Below are 21,131 nucleotides of genomic sequence, written 5' to 3' on the forward strand. Positions count from 1 at the left end.
GAGGAAAGGCTCGGCAGTGCTCGCCCACCCTGCAGCAAGGGGGGGGTTCAGTCGTGAGACAGGGCTTTGCGGCTGAGACCCCTGCCCCAGCTCCTTTGGCCAAGCAGAGGTACAAAGAGCAGCACGACACACTGTAAAAAAGGAAACCAAAGGGGGGGTAAACCCAGGTGATTCGGGGTGACCTGATGCAATAACCTGCAGCTCCTCCCAAACGCCGAACCCTCTACAAGCGTCACTTCAGCCCCCCAGCTCTTGCAACAGCCGCTCGGGGCAAACAAGCCCCGATGCCTTTGGGGGGAGGTGATTTCATGGTGGCCCCCCATGCCACGCTCGCTCATGCTCAGCCACCCACATTTTCACGCCAGCCGGGCAGCCAGCACAGTGCTTGCCAGACAGACACCGGCAATTTATTTATCTCAAGAGTCCAACTTTGGTGACCTTCCAGCCACGCCACAGCGGCTGCTGGTTTGATTCTGTTTCTGAAGACTAAATCCCCACTTTGTAGCTAATGATGGCAAGGAGGGGGACGGTGCCAAGTGGCTCACTGGATTTCTGCAGAGCGGACCCTGCCTGCTGCTCCTGGGCGCGGGGAACAGCGTGTGACTTGCACCGACGTAAGAAAAAAAACAGAGCAGAGCACCTATTGATGAACACAGTTAAAGGGCTCAGGAAGACCAAGGCCGCTGTGTTGAAATAAAAGGAGTAAAGCAACTTCTGCCAACATGACATCAACACGGCACACAGGGATCCCTGTAGTATCGGATTTAGCTTTAAAAACCCAGTTGGCGAGAGTGGAAAGCCTGCCCGCTTCCCAGGTGGCCACCAGCTCGCTGCCGCTGCTGCAAGGATGTACGTACACCTGGAATGAAAAGAGATTCCGAAAATGCCTCCAGCTGCCTCCCAACAAGCCCCTCCATCTATAAAAAGAACCCAGCAGTGAAACAGGCAGCCCAGCCTCAGCCCCCTGGTGCTCCAGCCTCTGGTAATTCAGGAAAAGCAGCTCAGCAGCTCCGGCTCGTGCCACCCAGGCACCAAGAGCCAGCGACAGGGAGCGAGGCGACAGCTGGGTGCCCTCATCTGCCAGGAAAGGGCAGCTGTCACCGTGACCTCACCCACTCCAGCACAAACCTGGCCCTGCCAGATTTCTTATCTGTATTTCCCAATCTTCCGTGGTCACCGCTCACGGTGATTAGCCATGCCAAGTGCCACATCCCCACGTAGGAGCTGCAGCCAGCGCAAGCAGCGCGTGGCACACCGGCTTCCTGCGCCTGCAAGGTGCTCCCACGTTTCCGTTTCTCTCAGAATGAACCCCTCCCAAATTCACAGTTTCAAATGTTTTTATTGAAAGTCAAGTCCTTGACTCTATGTTGTTAAGAAAAGTTAACAAAAGAGAATCACATGCCAAGTATTCCAGCTGAGGGAAAACAAACACAAAAGCGACCAAACCAACCAACCTCACTTTGTTTTCTCTAAGATGCCTGGAAGGAAGATCTAGAGCAGTCTCACAGCCTACACAAACCCACAGTAAGACCACTCTATCCAAAAATTCAGCGATTAAAACTAAGGAACAAATGAGTTTTATTTTATTTACAGACTGCACAAAGAAAATTTGTGTTTGTAGAGGGGTTGCTTATGACAATAAAATCCAAATGGCCTTTGACAAACTGTGTTTGAAGGCTTGGTTCTTCGGCATCCCCAATCCACACAAAGTGTTGGAAAGTCTCTCGTTTTGCTGGGAAGCTGGGGGTGAACTTTAGTGTTCGAAAAACCAGGAGGCTCTCACCTCTGACGCTGAATGAACTTGCCCTGTGCCCCTCAACCCTTGCAGCCACGCTCCACACTGATCCACGCCTCGGCTTCCACAGGCCAGAGGTAAAACAACCAGGCACTGGTTTTGCAATGTCAGTTGAAGGTCAGACTGTACCTTCTGGCTTCATGACAGCATCAAAACCCAGTTCTTCAAGGAACAATAGCCTGACTGAACAATAGCCCCAAAAGCTGGGTCAGAGACAGTCCCTTGTTATATTTGCAGTTAAAAAAAAAAAAACAAACCACAACAGAAAACCCAAACAAAAAAAAAACCAAACCAAACCCAGAGCAGCAAAAGCTGCGTATCTGAACAACAGAGGATCTGCTGTTACACCAAAAAAGAACGCATTCCTCATAACATGGCACTGAGCTAAACACAAATGGAGTCCCTGAACTATTTCTATTGGTATCTTTGGTGCTACCCTTCCGCTGTCAGCAGGGCACGGTGTGAAGATCTCTGTTCTCACCTGCTCTGCTTTTCTCTCTGATCACCACCCAGGCCTTGTTACGACACCGTTGTCATGACACTCAAGTGTGCAGTGAGTGGGCTTGCAGGCCTCTCTTCTGGGTGAAAGATGGTATTATGACTTCGGTAAGTTTTACAATATTAGCAAATAAGAGGATGATAATGCAGTTTCGTAACATTTCACAGTAAAAGTACAATTGTTTTGAAAATACGTCATCCCAAAAACATTCTCAGTAGTAAGGTCGTCGTGGATTGTTCTGTGGGGAATAACAAAAGAAAATTAATAAAAATTGCTGTCTTCACAGAACAATGAGCATCTGAGCTCAATTATCTGAAAAAGCCACTGAAAAGTGACATTTCTGACAGTGAAATCGGAGGTTTGCCCATCAAAAATTACAAATGTAGCTTTCTAGGTGTGCTGGCATGCTGAATGCAAGAGGCAAATGCAAGCTTCCAAGCATTTTGCAACCAGAAAAACAATTATTCAAAATAAAACATAGATTCACAGGCAGCCCATCCGCTTCCTTTGTGTTCATCGCTTATACTTGGTTTGCACCAGATAGAACTAAACCCAGGGGCTTTTGTATATATATAAAAAAAATCACAGCAAGCAAAACTGTGCATCCATGGACATTTTGGTAGTGATAATTTGATTCAGCATAAGAACAGAATCCAGAAGAAACTTTCACAGCATTTGCTCTCTTGGCTAAGCACTAGAAACACTCCCACCCTTACAAGATACGCACGGAAGCCTCAATGGATTTGTCACAGTGTCTGCTCTAGTTTTGGGACCACCTTACCAATGGATTTGGTCGGAAGCGGTAGGCGAGCATCATCCGTTTACGGAATGCCTCGTACTCATCATCCTCCTTCGTTAGCTCGGCAGGACGATCAATGCCAAAACCAGCCCCATCCACAGCAGTAGTTCCCCTGTTTGGAAAGAGGGAACAAAGCCTCCAAGGTAAGCAGATGTGACAGGTCACCTTCCTCTTCACCAGAAATACCTGCCGCCTCTTGTCATCAAAGCTCCATCAGGGAGCACCGGGCATCATCACACAGAGCGTGCTGCATCAAGACAGACAGCTAATACCGAGCAGCTTATTGCATTTGCCACCTTTCCACACTGCCCTTCTAAATCAATGACGCTGCTATTGCTAGATGGAAGCAGTAGTGTCAACATATATTTGCTTAACCTTTTACATCTGGAACAGAAATACCGTCTGCTTTGGATGCCTCCCCACTGAACAGTGCTCTGACTGGCAGAGAAACCTTTGGCAACCCAGCACGTTGATCTGTACCTCACCACCTGGAGGCACGCAGCACCACTAAACACCACACCTGCCTCCCGTTCCTTCACTCCAGAACAGTCCAAAAGTGGAAGCAATTCCTTTCCATCTGCAGTAGCACCTTCTTGGCAATTCCAAGAACATGAGAGGTGGTAGAGCCCAGGCAAATCACAACCCTTGTTCAAGCCTGCGATGGACAGAAACCGCCTCCCTGCTGTTGTTTGTAAGCCATGCCACTTTGATTACAACACTCTTTTATTACAGGACTTCTCTGAACTAATAATCATGCTGCCAGAGAGATCTTCTTGTGAGGGAGGAGCAGAAGTGCTTTGTACAGCTACTTTCTATTGTGCAGTAAACAAACAATTGTTATTTCTAAAAGGATCTAATGCTAAATAACAATTCAGAGTATTTCCTATCCCCCAATATTTGGTTTTGAAGTTCAGCATATGTTACCAACAGATGATCCACCTAAAAAGAGATGCTCATCTATTTTGGGATAGAACTCTCAGAAAGCTTTATTATATACAAAGCGCAATCAAATCAGAAAACTTCTGTGCAAGAAAAGTGATGTCAGGACAGTTGCATGATCACACACAAAGCTCTCTCACCTGGCCTGCAACACCCTTCAAACACAGGTCTAGCAGTAGCAAATATTGGTAATTGCCTTTCACCCTCTTCAATAAATCACCTATTACACCAGGGACTAGCTAGCAGGCACCAACAGCGCTAAAGATGCAAAAGGCATGCTCTTTAATACTTAAATAAATTTATGACTTCAAAGACATGACTTAATCCTCGCACGCCCTTGGAGAGGTGAGGTGCAGACAAGTATCATCTTCATTTTCGAGATGGGGAAACGGGGGAGAAGGCACCTCTCAGAAGAAGGCACTATGCAAACTGAGATTTATAAACAAAATACTCTCGTCTCAGATCATACCTCTTGCCTGAGATAAAGTACCAAACCCAGGCCTTGAGGGGAGGGAACCCCAAAGAAATCAGAAACCATTTTTCTCCTTTGCTGTGAGGATTCCATATCCTGTTCAAGTGATGAATTACAGTCCCACTCGTTGCAGCTGCTTCCAGTAGGCTAAGGTAGGAGCATCAATTATCAGCCCAAGATGAAAGGACTAAATCAATAGTAGAAGAACTCTGCTTACTTGCTGACTGGGTTTTTAATCCCCTGTCCATCCGAGCCAAGTCCCTCGCCTTCCTTCCAGCCCATCTTCATTAGCATTTGATAACCTATGTTTTCCACAGTCAATTTGAACTCTTTGTATTCAGAATAATCTGGCTCACGTCCTTCCTGCGGAGACACAAAAAGTAGCGTTGGTTATTTTTTTTATATGCACCTATCTTTGTGGGCCAGAGGAGGGGAAAACCAGCTTCAGCTACTCAAAAGTCAGGATGGTTCTGGCAAACAACAACTAAGCACCATTTCTTGGGATTCCAGTTCTGCACCACCACAGAGAAGAAAACAGGTAAATGACAAAGCACTGCATGACCCTACAGCATAATCTGCAAGAAGCAGGGAATGCTACTGTGAGATTAAGCTAAGAAATATTTAGCTCCTGAATTTAAAGTTGCTCACTGGATCAAGCTTCAGATACAGTTCTTATTTAAGCCGGGATCTCCAGGGAATGTCAGACTCCATGCTGGTTACTTGGAAACATTATGAGCGTTGCACCAGCATCAAGAACTTCTACAGTTTAGGAAGAATTGGCAGGTATTGAAGTGCTTTGCATAAGCTTTTTGTAGGCTTTGTATTTTCACTTTACTGCAATCATCTGGATAAAAATTCAATTTGTCCTTGCTTGGCATCAGCAACCACTCAGCCAAAACAGGACCGGCAGACAACGGTGGGTAGCCTGAGAGGCTGGTCTGTAAGTTTCAGCTAACTCCCAAATACCATCCTAACAGTGTGTTCTTTAATTTGCTACAGCCGTTGCTCTGCAAAGAGCAAACTACTAACCCCTTGTTTCCTCCCAAAGTAACGCAGCTCCCAGTGTAAGGGCAGGAATACTTGAAGGGTGCAAGGTGGCTCCCTGCTGCAAACAAGGGCCAAGCATGCCCGAGATCTTTCCCTCATGGCTACGGGGCAAGCCTGAAACACCGCCGCTGCCCTGCAGAGCCTATTTCACCTTCAATGCCTTGAATGTCTCCATGAATTTCTCCAGCTCGTCAGGTGGAAGGAAGTCTCCGATGAAATGTTTCCCTCTGCCCATCTGGGTCAGCTGCTCAGCCCACTCTGCCCAGGACACAGATGAGAGAAAACAGCAGTAAGGTAGTGTTCTTTGACTTGGAATTTCAGAGGGTTTTGTGAAGCATAAAGCCTCCAGCAACAGCTGGTCATTATCTCCACTCAACAGGCAGGGAAGCCACAGCACAGAGCAGTGAAAAGCGACCCTGCAACTCCCACACCAACACCACGATCTCAAGACATGTCCCTCTGGAGGCCTCTGTACCACCACAGAGCGAGCGAGATGCTTGGTGGCAGCTCCCTACACACCTCGTGTCTTGTCCATCTCCATGCGCCGAAGCTGGTGCTCCCACGTCCCCAGCTCACTGTCCACCTCTTCATCGCTGTCATAGCCGTGTTGGTGCTGCTGAATTGCCTTTTCCCACATCATCTGCATCTCCTGCATGGCTCGCTTGTGCTTCATGATCATGTCGTACATCTGCTGCATCTAGGGGAAGAGATGCAGCAGCGTGCGCAGTAAGACAACACGCTGGGAGGCGGCAGGGTCTGCCAGAGGCACGCAGAGCTCAGCACCAGAGCCCGCACCCGCCCCAGCTGCCACGCAGAATGCAGGTTATGACAACTACAAATCCCGGCAGGCAGCGCCATTGCTTGATCCGAGCCTCTCGCTTCTCAGATCAAACAGGAGCATTATGTGCTGGCTCCTCCGACACAGGCAACTCGATATCAACACTGGGGACTGCTGCCATCTGATCATACACACACACTTTAGATCACCCTCACGTTCCGGCAAAAGCCAATTCTGCTCTCCTTCCTCCAAAGCCAGCAGGTATCCGCTCACCTTCTCACTGCTGGAGCAATACATAAACAGCTGCAGGCGTGACACAACAGACCTTATAGATTTTGGGGTTTAGTTTGGTAGGACAGCAATTGGCTGGCTTAATTCATATTCCCCAAAGTCCTCTAATATTTCTGCTGACTGCAGCGTCACATGATTCTTCAGTATTCAGCACAAATCCTAGAGATTTGTGCTCTGGGACACTGGGAAAGTTTCTTTGCTACCTCCACCTCCATTTTCCCATCTAACCCAGCCATTGCTGCAACACAGTATGAATTGGGAAATCATTTCAGGGCATTACCTCCTGCTGCTCCTTCAGCTGTTTCTTCTGGGCTTCGGAGAGCTCCGTCACACCCACCAAACCAACCGGTTTCCCTTTTTCATAACCAAGACCCTTCAGGTCCTGAACTGTAACAAGCACATGTTAAAAGACTTTCAAAAAACTGAGACAGCTGCTCAGACCAGCGAAGCCATATTCGCAAGATCCCCACACAAAGTCTGACACTCATGTCATGGTTCCAGTATTGAGACAAGCACTTCAGGAAAGAACAACCGCCTGGTAGGACTTTGGAACCATAGGAGCAGGAAAGCCACTGGGTCACACAGCTCCTTCGCCTGCCACCTCAGAGTATTCCCCCACCCTGGCCCGAGGCTCTGCCTGCATCACATCAGCAGACCTGCGAACCATGTCTCACATCCTCAGAGGTCACGCTGCACAGCAGTCTGCTATGCCACGCTTTAAACATCATTCCTCCTTAAGATTAATTCTCCTCATAAGGCTTCCTCGTGAACCCCAGCCGTTGCAAAGAGCGATACTTAATTATTCAGAGTTGAGTCACAAGCAGATCTGAGCCTGTCAGCATATTGTCCAATCTGTGCACGTAAGTGTCTGCTGATTACTATGTAAACAGCAACTTCATTCAAAATGAAAAGCAAATGACCACATTAGAATAAAGACATGAGCATTATGCTGCTTTTGGAAGTCGCCATTCCCCAAGGAGATTTTAGTTTCTAATCTACAGGCTCAAGTGCAGCATTGCCAGGGATGTTGCCTCTGCTTTCAAAGAGGGGGCATCTGAAGTCTCTGCTTGACAATCACATTGACGTATCCTCCTTTTTCTGCAGCATCCCCTTTTGGAAGCTCCTCCTTCCAAGTGATTTTTGCAGTTTTATCAGATAAACCCTGAAATTAGATATCAACATTATCTGGGCAGGACACTTACTCATTTCAAACGACCGTATGGCACTCTGAGTTCAAAGGGCAAGTTAAAGGCAAGAGAGAGGGGGGGGAAAAAGGAAACCTACTTGTAATTGCTGCACCACGAAAGTAAGTAATTGAAGCACTGCAAAGCAGAGATTTACAATAGAGGCTGCCTTGCAAACTTGGTGCATATATATCTAGCAGGGCTGGCAGCTCCTCTCTAAAACACCTCAGAGCCAAGACCTCAACAGTTAAATATTTAAGGGATTAAAAGAAGACACACAACTGCACCTGAAAGCGCACCTGAAAGCGTGTTGCATTTTTCAATACAAGGAAAAGGATTTCTTCCTAATGACTGCAAAACCCTCCATTTGAATGTAAGTCCAGACTACAGTTAAATGATGCTTCATTAATTATTCATTATCTATTAATTATGAAGCCCGATAATAATAGCATCATTGTTCATGACACCAAAAGTCTACACAGCATGCTAATTAGGCCCCAGGGGTCATCTTCTCCCTTCCTCTTATTCGAACTCAGGGCAATTGATCTGAGCACTCATCTCGCCTCCTTTCCCACATGCTTTTGGCTGAGCACTCCAGGATTGGAAAGCAGCTTAACTCCTGCCTCCCAAGGAGAACATAAAACAGCGCATCCACCCTCCCTCGCACAGCTACAGCCTCTGCACATTCACACCAGAGCCGGGAGTCAACTCTGCAGGAAGAGTTATGTAAAACACTGCAAGAGGTTTTCCAAGAGGAGAGAAGCAAGAAGCCGTGTTACGCTAGGCTTGGTGCTAGGATACGCACTTGCAGCTCCCAAGAAATAAGAACAAATAGAAAAATAAACCTATCTATCATTGATAAACAGCCCAATTTCTGTCTCTGAGAGCACTGAGATTCGGAAACAGTCTGGATGAGCACACTACGCCTATTGCACATAAAGAAGGATCTGGCCCCAAACGTTACGTGAGACCGGGGCACTTCAGCATCAGCCCCAGTCAAAGTTTCACCTCCTGTCTCAGGGCATGGGAAAGCTTTCTCTGAATGCACCGAGGAAGACTCTCTGTCCTTCACAGAGGTCAGCAGCTTTTTGGCTTAGTTCTGAATTGCATAAACACTCAGGCTAAGAGCCAGGCATGGCTCTAGAGGCCCTGCGAGCTGGTGGCTTGCCAGCATATATAACCACCTTAAAGGAGAAAGGTGAGAGCCTAGCATCTTCTTTTACTTCCCAGAAAGCATATGCCACTGCTCCTTCTTGTGCTAAAACTACATCTGGTTTGTCTGACTGCTCTGGTACCTTGCAGACTTTATGCTGAGAGATGCTGAAAAACCACTGCAAAAATTTAGCGCTGGGAGATATTTTTGTAGGTTTGGCCCAAAGTATCACAATACAGGCAAAGTTGACAGAAAAAGCAAAGCTCCACCCCAAGCCCACTTCTGAAGATAGGAAAGTCTACTCAGAAAATAAATCAGTCAAGGAATTTGCATAAAAATAGGCAAAATTTTTAAGTTCCTTATACCTAGCACAGGCAAACACTATGCAAAAGATAAGGAGTCGCTTCTCAGTCCCATGCTCAGCAGGCCTGGGAAAAATACATTTTTTTTCCTCGAATGACATCAGCTTTGCCTACAGGGTTAATGGTGCAGTCTATCTGCAGCATTGGCAGAAGACTACCCGAAGGTTTATCTGTTTCCCACATGCCTGAAGAAGAGCTTGTTACAAGGGAAGTGAATGTCCTTTAAGGACAACAGGAGAAATCCCAGTACAGAAATGCCTGATTTTTTGCTTCAGAGTCTGAAGATCTTACTCAATTAAAAGTAATCAGACTCAAACCAATCCAGTATCAGGTTTCAGAAAACTCTAATGACACCCTGTAATTTCCCATTAGCCCACAGAGTTCACTAATCACAGTATCTTTGTGCTGTTCAGCTTTTCAGATATATTAGTCCCTGCAGTACATACGCAGTTAAGTGTTTCAATATCAATATGTTGCAGAGGAGCCTTTTTTCTGTCCAGAAGGGCTACGCTTTCTCCTCTCCACGATACTGATTTATTACTAAGAGTACATAGGAAAAGAATCAGAACAGTCCTCTACTAAATCCAAAACAATTGCTAAGGATAAAGGACTAAGATGTAGATATTTAGGGAACGAAAGCACACTGTGCAACTCTAACCTTCCGCAGGACCAGGGCTGTAATATGGAATTCTCTTCACCTGTCAGGTTGAAGATCTTAATTCTGAAAGGGATTAGGCTATCTGAACCAATAAAAAGATAAATCCTTCCCCCTGCAGAGCATTAACAGTGCATTAACATTTGATTTGTTATACTTGACAAATTGTTTGCTGTTCTTTTACAGTCATAGAATTGTTTAGGCTGGAAAAGACCTTTAAGATCGTTGGGTCCAACTGTTAACGCAGCACTGCCAAATCCACCACTAAACCCTAAGCACCACGTCTACACATCTTCTAAGTACCTCCAGGGGTGGTGGCTCAACCACTGCCCTGGGCAGCCTGTTCCAGTGCTTGACAACCCTTTTGGTAAAGAAATTTTTCCTAATATCCGATCTAAACCTCCCCTGATGCAACTTGAAGCCGTTTCCTCTTGTTCTGTTGCTTGTTACTTGGGAGAAGAAACTGACCCGCACCTCTCGCTACAGCCTCCTTTCTTCTACCTGACACAAAGCCGTGCAGAAAGTGAGCACGAACACAACGAGCATATATCTGTCTAATTAAGGGGAGGCTAAAAGCCAGGGGAGATTTCAGCAGGGGGTATTAAGACAGAGTCTGATGCTTGTTTTGATAGCACCTGCCCAGCTTCGTCATCGAAGTGTCACTACTGTCTGCAAGAAGCAAAAATTACTCTAGAGGTACAAAATCAGGGAAGACTTTCACATCCGATTTCTGCCTTACTATGAGCAGCAACTCAAGGTCAAACGACTAAGCCATCCAGGTTGGTATTTTGTCCTGTACACAGGAGAGGTATAGCCAAGACTTCTGTATAGAGCTGTGATCAGAAGACAGAATTACGTAGGAACTTCTCTTCATCTACATTTGAAGCGCTGGATTAGGAGACAGAGTCCTTCCTTCCTTCCTTCCTGATCTCTGCAGAATCAACAGACACCACAGCCAACCCTACATCTTACCCAAGCCTAACAATCAAAGCTATTAATGGCTGAGCAATTATCTCCTCTAAAACCCCGCCAAAGCAAAGATCCACCTGCTGGAGCAATGAATTGTACAGGCTGACCAAGGGCTGAGAATTAGCTGTGGTCTCACCCTGCAACTCAGAAAATTATAGCTTGTTTTGTCTTACTTGTCCCACTTCATCTGTTCTGCTACTGCCTTTTGAAAAAAGTCCTTATTCAGACCGGTACTTGGTACTTTTCCTGTGACTCTAGCCTTGTACTACTAATTCTGTTTGCCAACACCGACTGCCTTGTGTCTTCTCGTTCTCCTTTTTGCATCCTTTCCCCGTACCACACTCACTGGGCAAAGGATTCAAAGATGCCATCTTAAATGTCTGCTTTCACCTGTTGTCCTCGAGTGCCTCGATTTTTGTATGCGCCTCCAGCTGCCTGCCTCATTACCTATCTGCACATGCACAGACGGGCCACAGGAGTTCAACCTCCAAGAGCTCCCTTGAAGTGTCCAAATTGGAAGAATTATCTTCCAGCACTTGAAGAGAGCTGCACCCCCTGGATGAACTTGGCAGGTGAGGTAACAGGAGCAAGAGCCTCAACGCTGGATGAGGACCGTGAACTCCATCTGTAATCCAATGAACTGAAATGGGTAGAAATCGGAACGGGAAGTTAAACTTGTGTCCGCCAGCACTCGGGGAACAGCTATTCCCATTTAGCCTTCTGATCAGCTAGGGCGAGATGGAAGTGCTGCCCAAGGATTTTACCCTTCCATGGGGAATAAGCACAGTTCAGCCTTTGATACTTGTTTTCTGACAGACTCTCTTCCTGAAGTGAAATAGCCCTAAACAGCGGAGAGGCTGAGGCTGTAATGAGCTATAGCACAGCAGGGGTTTTGAGATAGCTGGAGAACGATAAGATCCAATCCCTGGTGTCAGTGAGATAAAGTGGTTTATCTGGGTTTCCACACAGGGGAGAGTTAGCTGCTAGACCTAGCTGAAAGATAGAGGGCTGGCAACCATGGAGATTACAACAGGAGATAAGCCTCACTGGGGTTTCTGCTTGCAAAGCCTGCTGTGCTAAAGCAGAATGCACTCCCCAGGAAAACCAGTTACTCAGCAGAACACATGGACCCACTAACCTGAAAGAGGGGAGGGAGAATCCAGCTGTTGGACAAGCTGCGGGAGGGGCAATTCAACCTTGTCCTCCTCTGGCCCCCACCTGCTCTTCCGCTTCTTTTTAGTAGTGCCTGTAGCAGTAGCTGTAGTAGTTGTTGCAGCAGGAGTTGTAGCTGTCTGATCGGGTGGAGTTGTAGAGGATGGTGAAGGCGAGGGCACGGATGAGGATGAGGGCAAGGACGAGGGAACGGGCAAGGGCAAAGGCGAGGGAACAGGCAAGGGCAAGGGCAGTGGCACAGGCAAGGACAGGGGCGAGGGTGAAGGAACAGGCAAGGGCAAAGGCGAGGGCGAGGGAACAGGCAGGGGCAAAGGCAAAGGTGAGGGCAGGGGCAAAGGCAAAGACGGTAAGCACAAAGGTGATGGCGATGCCTCAGGACTGGTCTTCCTTTTCAGACTGGACTCTACAGGCAAGGGGGCGCACGCAGTGCTGCTTTTGGCCTTACGGAACTCCTCCAGTTTCTGCCGGTAATACTTGTAGCCTTTGCTGTTTGGCTCATATAAAAACCTATAAAGAAAAAAAAAAAGAAAGAAGTGAGTTTAGACGTAACAGCCATATGCAGGGGTTGGATATAGCTCAGCTTGGTCAGGGCTTTTCTTTCCTGCAATGCTCTTGCACCACTAGCCTTCCCACACACTTCCCTGCTCTCCAGCACCATCCTGTGTGTACGTGCACGCAATGCAGGGCTCTGCGTGCTTTTGCAAGGTAGGCTGCAAGCCTGCGGGATCAGAAAGTGTATTTCCCATTCATGAGCAAACCACAGCTATTTTGGGGGCCAAATAAACACACAGTACCAAAAAGGATCATGTTACATATGTGGAAACGCAAGGTCCTCCCCCAGAATTCACCTGCCTTCCAGAAACGTTTGGAAAAACTGCCAGGGCTCCACAACACATCGAGTTTCAGTTCATTAAAGAAAACAAACATTCCAGTCTTACCAATGGGAATGCCAAACCACTGCCTAAAGAAACTGCTCCCAAGCTCTCTATCCAAGCTAGAATCGTTGACATTACCAGTCTGCTTAATTACACCATGACTCCTCCTTCTGTTCCCTCACACATGAAAAACATTGCTTTATTTGCTACCCCTTCCAGAAATAGGCATCTCTGACCTTTCGGGTAAAATAAAACTCCTTAGTCTCTGTGGGAAGAACATGAACAATCCTCCATCTAGCAGCTACACACAAAATAAAATCAATAGTGCCATGCTTCTTACAAACAAGTTATCTTTTAAATACTTCACACAGGAACGCTGTCTACTCCTAAATTCTCTACAGTCTTCCCTTTTTAAAGGACAAGTTTAACATTTGGCGTAACTTCTCCTCAGGACAGTTCCAGCTCCCACATGAAAACATAAGGGCTAACAGGCCTTTCCCATCTATTGCTGCACAACATACACAGACAAACACAAACAGCTCTCTGACGTACTTTAAAATTCACTAAACGTGGTCTTGCACCCCTCTGTTTGAGTAACAGCATTAAGGATTGCTTCAGGACCTAGCAGAGGGCAGGATGGGGCCCTCCTTACAGCAAACCTGATGAGATCCTAACAGAGGAGATACTGTTTTACTTGACCATGCTCAGGTGGGATCACAGCGGTGTTTTAAAGTAAATAATGAAACAGCTCAGGTATTAGCACATCTGTCTGATGTAATTCACAACACAAGGGGAGTACCCCAGAGGTCCAGAAGGCAGCCAATAAAATACCAAAGTATCAGCCACAAAAAAAGGCTTGCTGAGCCCCACTTCACTTCCAAGGAACACACCAAATTGTTTGTAAGAGCAGAAAAATGTAACATGGATGAGACCAAAGGGAGGCATTAAACAGCTGTCAGTGAGCACTGAAGAGAACAATTCACATCTGAAAGGCTGAAAACGATATTCCAAGGGGGGAGCTAATGGTGAAGGAGTGCTACCTGTACGTTAGCGAAGATGCTGTGTAAAGAGCAAGCCAGAAAATTAATTGGACAGCAACGGTATGAGTGGTGGATGGAGGCCCACACCAGAACACAGCTATAGGGAGAAGTATAAAGGTTAGAATTATGCTAGTACATTGCAAGAGAAAGGTGAAGAGGGGTGGAAGTCATAAATTAATTTGCGGGAAAGCAAACAGATTTCTCTCCCTCTGTGCCTCACTTTAAACTGTGGAGCTTGAGAATGTGAAGGTATCGCTGCTATAGGAGTGCACTATCCTTGTAACTTATCACATGCTTATTATCATTTCCCCTTTAAAAAAAAACCAAAAAGACCCACACAAGCCCCCCGCCCTTACACTCAGCAGCAGGTTTCTTCCTTTACCTGAAAGCATGGTTCTCTCTGTTGTTCTGCAAGGCAATAGCTTCCACCTCAGGACCCCCGTCTGCTATGAACCTGGCCAGTTTCTCAGCAGAGTTCTTTGTCTCTTCGTCGTCTGGGGGTGAAACTTTAAGCAGGCTGTCAGTACTGGGCCCAACTCACACAAGCAACAGTCAAAGCCTATCTGTTCTAAGAACCCCAAGAGCAGAATAAGGGCAAAAGGTCGAGTTTAATTTTTAGAAATGTTACACATCAACAGTCATCAGAGTTTATATCACAAAAACATGATATTGCATAAAGGCTGTACAACAACACTGTAACCAGAGGCCTGCCCATTCACGCATCAGCTTCCTCTGTGCCAGGAGCTAGATCAGAGCAGATTAACAGACAAGTCAGCTTTTGTCTTCAAAGATGGTCCCTTGTCTGTCTCTGCTACAGAGGAAGGCTGTTTCTTCCCTGTGTCAGGCGCTTTTCCATAGGGTTACACCTCAGCCCTCGCAATTATCTCTAGTTAAAGACTTTGCCACTGAAGTCCCCAGGAGCAATGGGAAAGCCTTAGGAAAAAGTGGCCAACTAATAACGCACCGTAATCCCACTTGTACCTACTGTCACTACCCATCTGCCAGCCACTTTAGGGGAGGGTTGTAGGACTGAGGAAACTCTCCATGGAACAGTCCCAATCCTCACCTGGAAGAGGTGGCTACTGCAGCCTTTGTCCAAAGGCACAGAGAAGGCTCGGATCGTTAATATTTCAAGCATATTTGATGTTTATAAGGAGCCAGGCAAATACATTATTTAGCCATGACAGCCTTATATGACATTTGCTACCTGCACAGTACCAGTGCCAGTACTCCAGTGTGCTGGCACAGGACCAGGAGGCAGAAGACATGATTATAAGCCATGGCCAAGTCATAACCTTTCCTTGCTTCAATATTCCACACCTGTAAAGTATGGATAATACCGCTTAGCTTCCAAACTGTTGTATCAGTTAGTTGATATTGGTAATAAGCTCTTTCAGCCCACAGTCTATTAAACCATGATTTGTTTGAGCTGTTAACGCATCAGCATGACAGCTAAATTGCATTAAGACTCCTTTCCACAGAAAAGGAAGATGACACAGAGAGGCTGAGGGATTTGCCAGGGCCACACGGCAGGCCTGTAACAGGCTGGACTAAAAGTGATAAATGCCTGGCCCACACACCACACTTCACCCACTAAGTAATTTCTGTCAACACAGTTAACCAGATTCCACTGCTCACACCACCTGTCTGTTGGCTGATCATCCACTTCTGTTGTTTTCCCACCTGAAAACACAGTCCCTTACTTGCAAGGATTTGTGTCCCAAGCAGAAAATAGAAAATTCAGATAAGGAAACGGCAGCAGAAATGGGGATTATGTTCGACAAACAAAAATCCCATTTTCATTTATAACAAATCAAATAAGAACATCTGAGAAAAAGCACTTTTCCTAAACGCACGTTCAGGGCTGAAACACTTTCCAAAACACACACAGTGAAGCATCATTTTAGTTCACCTTGTTAAGTATTTTGGAGAAATACAAGGAAAATCTCTTTCAAGAGCCCTCTACACAGAGCACGGTACAGCATGCTGTGGGCTTGGGCAACAGCCATTTTTGGCACGAGTGTCTGACATCATCATGGTGATGCTTGATCACCATTTCCTTCCATTTTGAAATTTTATTTACAGGCAGCAGATCGACAGCCAAATACCCACTCCAACTGTTTCCAGAACAGACCTAACAAGCAGTTAGAGAGTGAAGTAGTCAAATTTAACCTCTGCAATTCATATTCTCCAGATCCCGGCCTTAATTACCTTTCTGAGAAGAGGATGCCTGAGAACTTTGATTCTCTTTTCTTATCTCTGCCACTTTCTTTCTGTAGTAAAGGAATTCTCTGCTGTTCTTATCATGCAAAAACCTACGGTGGAGATGGAGGAAAAAAGGGCATCAGCAACAACTACACAAACGTTGATACTCTGGGATATAAACAGCTCAAAACCAAATAATACAAAATAGATAAAATTACACAGAAATGCACTTAAAATGTGCATTATAAAGCCTTCAGCATATATAAATACACGCAGCTTTAATCTAAGGAAAACGTGCATTATAAAGCCTTCAGCATGTATAAATACATGCAGCATTAATCTAAGGACTTGCATCCAAATTTTTTGTGTCTTGAAGGGAAACAGGTAACAGCCTTTTCTGATATAGGAGGGAATCCTCTGTCCACAGCCACGCAGCATGTCAGCAGCAGAGGGGACAGAACCAGACCCGAGACAGAGTCCATCCCCACGTGCTAGATGTTGTACAGGCAGCCGGACCACCCGGGCTGTATTCCTGACTCTAGCTCATCTGCATCCTCAGCACCATCACAGTATCACTTTCTGCCTCAGCTTCCCCAGCTATAAAACAATTAACTCGTAACAAAGCTCAAATCCACCAAATGATAATTAAACCAAACACATCCATGAGAACTATATACACGAGGCTGATGTTTTTCTCCAACAAAGAGACAGCATTCTGCTTTGGAAGACAAGAGTTATCACCACACTTACGAAAAAGCTGGGTTATCCTTGTAGTCTTCCATAGCGACCTTCTCTAATTCTGGTCCCCCTTCAGCCACGAACCTAGCCAGCTTTTCCACCACTTGTCGGGTCTCCGCATCCTCTGGGGGTAAAACTTTAAGCAGGCTGTCAGTACTGGGGTTCAACTCACACACCAAACAGGCAACAGGTACATTACTTCTAAGAACCATGGCGGCAGACAAAAGTAGAATGGGAATGGGAAGAAAAAGGATGAAATGGGGGATCCAGTCTTACACAGCTGTACAAATTACAATCCCTAGGTTACTGTCAGCCTCTGCGCTCCCCTAGTAGGAGATTAGTAATTTGTCTACACTTTTCCTATGAGAAAAAGCCTAAGATTTGGATCACCACAGTTTAGGGTGCAACTTCAATCGCAACACAATTTGCTTCTGACAATTCACTCCCTAGAAAACACAATGGGGAGGAACAGGAACTTGGTTTTAACAACTACATCACTCACTAAAGATTACAGATTCCAGTTCCCAAGACACTACGCTGCACCCAGCCAGCAGAGACGGATTGTGTAGCTGGAGCATATAGCTCTTCCTACCAGCATATGCCCATGTCTCAACCCTCGCCTGGAGGGAATCCTATCAGTTGTAGGAGCTCAGTCTCCAAGAACCTGTATTTTGGCTTCTGTGCCAAGAAGGAAACACACTAATGCTGACAGCAATTACAGAGCTGATGCAGGACACGTTCAGTGGGAACTAAACACAGGCATTTGTCTAGACAACGGTATTTTTGGTAGAGCAGTGAACAAAGAGCACACAGCAGCAATGTCGGCCACACTGCTCTAGACTAGATTCAAACACACAATCTTTAAATTAAGGGTCCATAAGACCCATTAAGGGTCTTTGCTCTCTGCAGCCAGTGGCTATTTCTTACATTCCTGCAGTGCATCTGACACCGAAATTCAGACTTGCTAAGATTATGCTTTTGTAAACCCCACCAGAAATAGCTAGACATGCATTTGTAAACATATAATGAAATAATTGACACAAAGCTTAGTGTGACTTATTTAGCAATTGCAATCTAATTTTACACTTGATTAATACGTGCGCATGAAGTTCCGATTATTAAACAAATTTGCCTTCTGGCTTCCTAGCCTAAGTTATCCAGATGAACTTGGTTATTTAAGTGCTGCAATATTCTTCATTGATTTTCTAGCCTACTTAAAGTAGTCAGGACCTAGAGGTGAGATTTTCTGATTGTCTAATGAAACTTTGGAAAGAGGCAGGTACTTTGATTTTACCTAATCATAGTTCCACGCCTAACGTAATCTTTTTACATTTATTATTTTATGCAAGTTTATTAACGCATGCAAGTTTATTAACGCATGCAATTTTCCCCCCTACACAGCCACTCCCAAACTGAGGCCTTTTCACTTTCTAGAATTTAAAAAACTAAACTTCCATTTTAAATACAAGCATGCTATCTATGTATTTTCTAGAGGACTTGGCACTAGGCCTATTACATTTCAGTCGTACAAAAGCAGAATTCTTATCATTGGCAAACAATCGAGCTCCGTTAAGAGCAGAACATATTTCTTCTTCTTTTTTTTTTTTTTTTTTTTTTTTTTATTTTCACAGAGACTTATAGACCAGTCAAGCACTCGCCTTGGTAACTCGGAGAAAATGAATCTTCCTAGGCACAAAACAGATCTGGTCTAACTACGGCAAGTCACTCATCTCTGGTACTGAGCTCGGGCTGGATCAGTAATATCTGACTGTTCAACCCTCAGCTTTTCTGCTGAAGCTGGCTTTGGAGGAGTCCACCAGCATTAACCAGTGTCATTTATACTTCACAATGCAGAAGTCTGCACGTGGGAACCATGCAAAGAACATAAATTCACAGCATAAGAAAACAAACCAACCAACCCACCCTCCACTGAGGAAAAGTACTAAGGGAATCCTGCTCCCTCACTCAACTGCTATCACTAGAATAAGTGGACCTGCACCCCAAAACAAATGATGTAGTACAAGGCGTCATTTACCTTTAATTTCCAACCACTGCTCATAATCTTCCTCCTCATCTTCATCTGGCGACTGAAACACACTGAGGCGGTTAACGACTGGGGTCTGTTTGAAATGGGAGTAGTTCTTCGCTTGGTGCAGCATGCTGCTCAGGACCTGACCGGGGCGCTTCCCAAACAGCATAGGTTTCTTCCCAACATTTGGTGCAGAAGTGTTTGCCGAGTTATTAGTAGAACTTGGGGGAGGTTCTTAGAAAAGAATGAGGGGAAAATAATTCCTGCACATCCTTACTGGTTTAATATCAGAAGGTTACAAATAACAACTCAGGCAGTAATACAGCTGCAACAGGCTGTTATTTTCAGAGTAAGTTAAAGACACTGACTGGTGAAAGCTGCATAATGAAATTAAATGAAAGCTGTGGTGTAGTTTTTTGGGTTTTTTTTACAAAGCAAGATCAAGCTACAAGAGAGATGCTTGTTTTTAACAGCACCTATAGAGGGGAAGAGGACAAACTGCCATATTGCATCTTGAAGACAGACTTTAACCCAAATTTAAAGGGGTCATCACTGCTTTAGAACTTACTCGTACTGGTAACAGCTCATAGCAGGGTTTCTAAAGTGAACATACATGGAGGCAGCTCACACAAAGCTGGTATCACCAGGAGAAGAAAGGCCTCCTGTTGCTCAGAAGTCGACCTACCAGTACTTGACTTTTCCTTCTGCAGCTTGAGAAACTGCTGGAGGAAACTGCCATCATTAACAAACTTGTTGGAAACACAGGCTTCATTTTCAGTACCGTCATCTCTGAATAGAAAAAGAAGAGTAGGTGATGGTACTCATCATCCTGCCCAGCCCCCCCACATGCATTTATATCGAACAGGCAAATGCCAGTGACTACTCTCTCATCTAACACTGAGAACGCACCTGTTTTTAAAAGCACAAGAACTATTCAGCTTGTTGCTTACAGCATTTACCCACGCTCTCCACCTGGCTGCTTTATAGCTGTGTTGAAATGGATTTCTACTTGCTCTGTTACGCTGCTCTGCTTCTGAAAGCTCCCAGCAAGCACTTAACTGGGGAACTGTGTTAACTCTTAGGAGTCACAATTATAAGCTAGATAACAAAGAGGAAACTGAAGTGCGATAACATCCTGTTAAAAATAAAATTTGCTGTTAACACATATCTGTTTTCGCTAGTATCTGAAAAACCCGGCTAGATCAATTAAAGCACAAGTATCCTATTCCAACCTTTCCTCAATTATCAATTTTCATTTTCACAGTATCTGCCTCCAAGCGTGAGAGCTTTGTACAGCTCGTCTCCTCGCTTGCATGTGACAAACACCCGTTTTCCACCAGGAAAGCTCCCATCTGAAAGCACCGCAATTCACACGTACTCTCCGAAGAGAGGCAGCTGCTGTATGCTCAGGTAATTCTGCCTCGCTTGCTGCTCCAGCCTGGCCTCGATCTCTCTCTTTTTCTGCGCTATCAGTTCCTCTTGGTGAAGAATATTCACGTTCGTCTTGGCCGATTTAGACTGTGCGACCCCAAACCACCGGCTCGCCTTCCCTATGGGAAAAGGGGGGGATGAAAACGAATGCTGAGGGGGATGTCACAACCCTATCCCAGACGCACACCCCGCCCCCCCTCAGCCTCCCCCCGGCCTCTCCGGGGGCGGGTGGCTGCCCACACAGCGGCAGAGAGACCACCGAGCCGCCCCCCCTGCCCCACGCTGCAGCCGGGGGCCGGGCCGCGGGGCAGGGGGCAGAGGATGACAGGGCCGGGGGGCGGCAGGAGCGGCCGTACCTGGCGCATCCCTGGCGTTGTCCATTTTGGAGCTCCCGTCCCACGATGCACCGCAGCTGGCGGGGCGGGCGGTGCCGGGTGGCTCTGCAGCAAAGGCCTCTGGGAGATGTAGTCCGGCGGTGGGGGCCTGTCAGCCTCCCTCCCCGCGCCTCCCGCGGCAGCGAGGGCCGGCTGCGGGGGTTGAACTGGCTCGCTGCGGGGCAGGGAGGGGGTTGTCCGTCGCCAAGCTCCTTCCCCAGCCCCCACGACACAGCGCGGCGCTGGCGGGCGGACAGACTACAACTCCCATGAGGTCGCGCGCCCCTGCCATTTCCCGTCAGCGCCTCAGGGGCGCAGACTCC

General features: G+C 46.3%; 1 protein-coding gene across 2 annotated transcripts; it reads right to left on the minus strand.

The window, feature by feature from the left end:
- Positions 1 to 1,561: 1,561 nt before the first annotated feature.
- On the minus strand, positions 1,562 to 20,861 carry SUGP1 (SURP and G-patch domain containing 1). 2 transcript variants are annotated; one of them, XM_056337320.1, is made up of 14 exons: positions 20,791 to 20,861; positions 20,382 to 20,553; positions 19,689 to 19,792; positions 19,010 to 19,237; positions 16,987 to 17,110; positions 16,243 to 16,346; positions 14,414 to 14,537; positions 12,082 to 12,623; positions 6,901 to 7,007; positions 6,071 to 6,248; positions 5,703 to 5,809; positions 4,722 to 4,867; positions 3,076 to 3,205; positions 1,562 to 2,532 (listed from the first exon to the last, which is right to left on the minus strand). In XM_056337320.1, exons 1-14 carry the CDS (start codon positions 20,813 to 20,815, stop codon positions 2,506 to 2,508), a joined length of 2,118 nt encoding a protein of 705 aa, XP_056193295.1. In that variant the 5' UTR covers positions 20,816 to 20,861; the 3' UTR covers positions 1,562 to 2,505. The 2 variants fall into 2 exon arrangements, with proteins under 2 accessions (XP_056193295.1, XP_056193294.1); XM_056337319.1 differs by having other exon boundaries at positions 20,382 to 20,584; positions 20,791 to 20,834.
- Positions 20,862 to 21,131: the final 270 nt, after the last annotated feature.

Source organism: Falco biarmicus, chromosome 4 (genome assembly GCF_023638135.1).
Source record: "Falco biarmicus isolate bFalBia1 chromosome 4, bFalBia1.pri, whole genome shotgun sequence".
Classification (NCBI taxonomy): domain Eukaryota; kingdom Metazoa; phylum Chordata; class Aves; order Falconiformes; family Falconidae; genus Falco; species Falco biarmicus.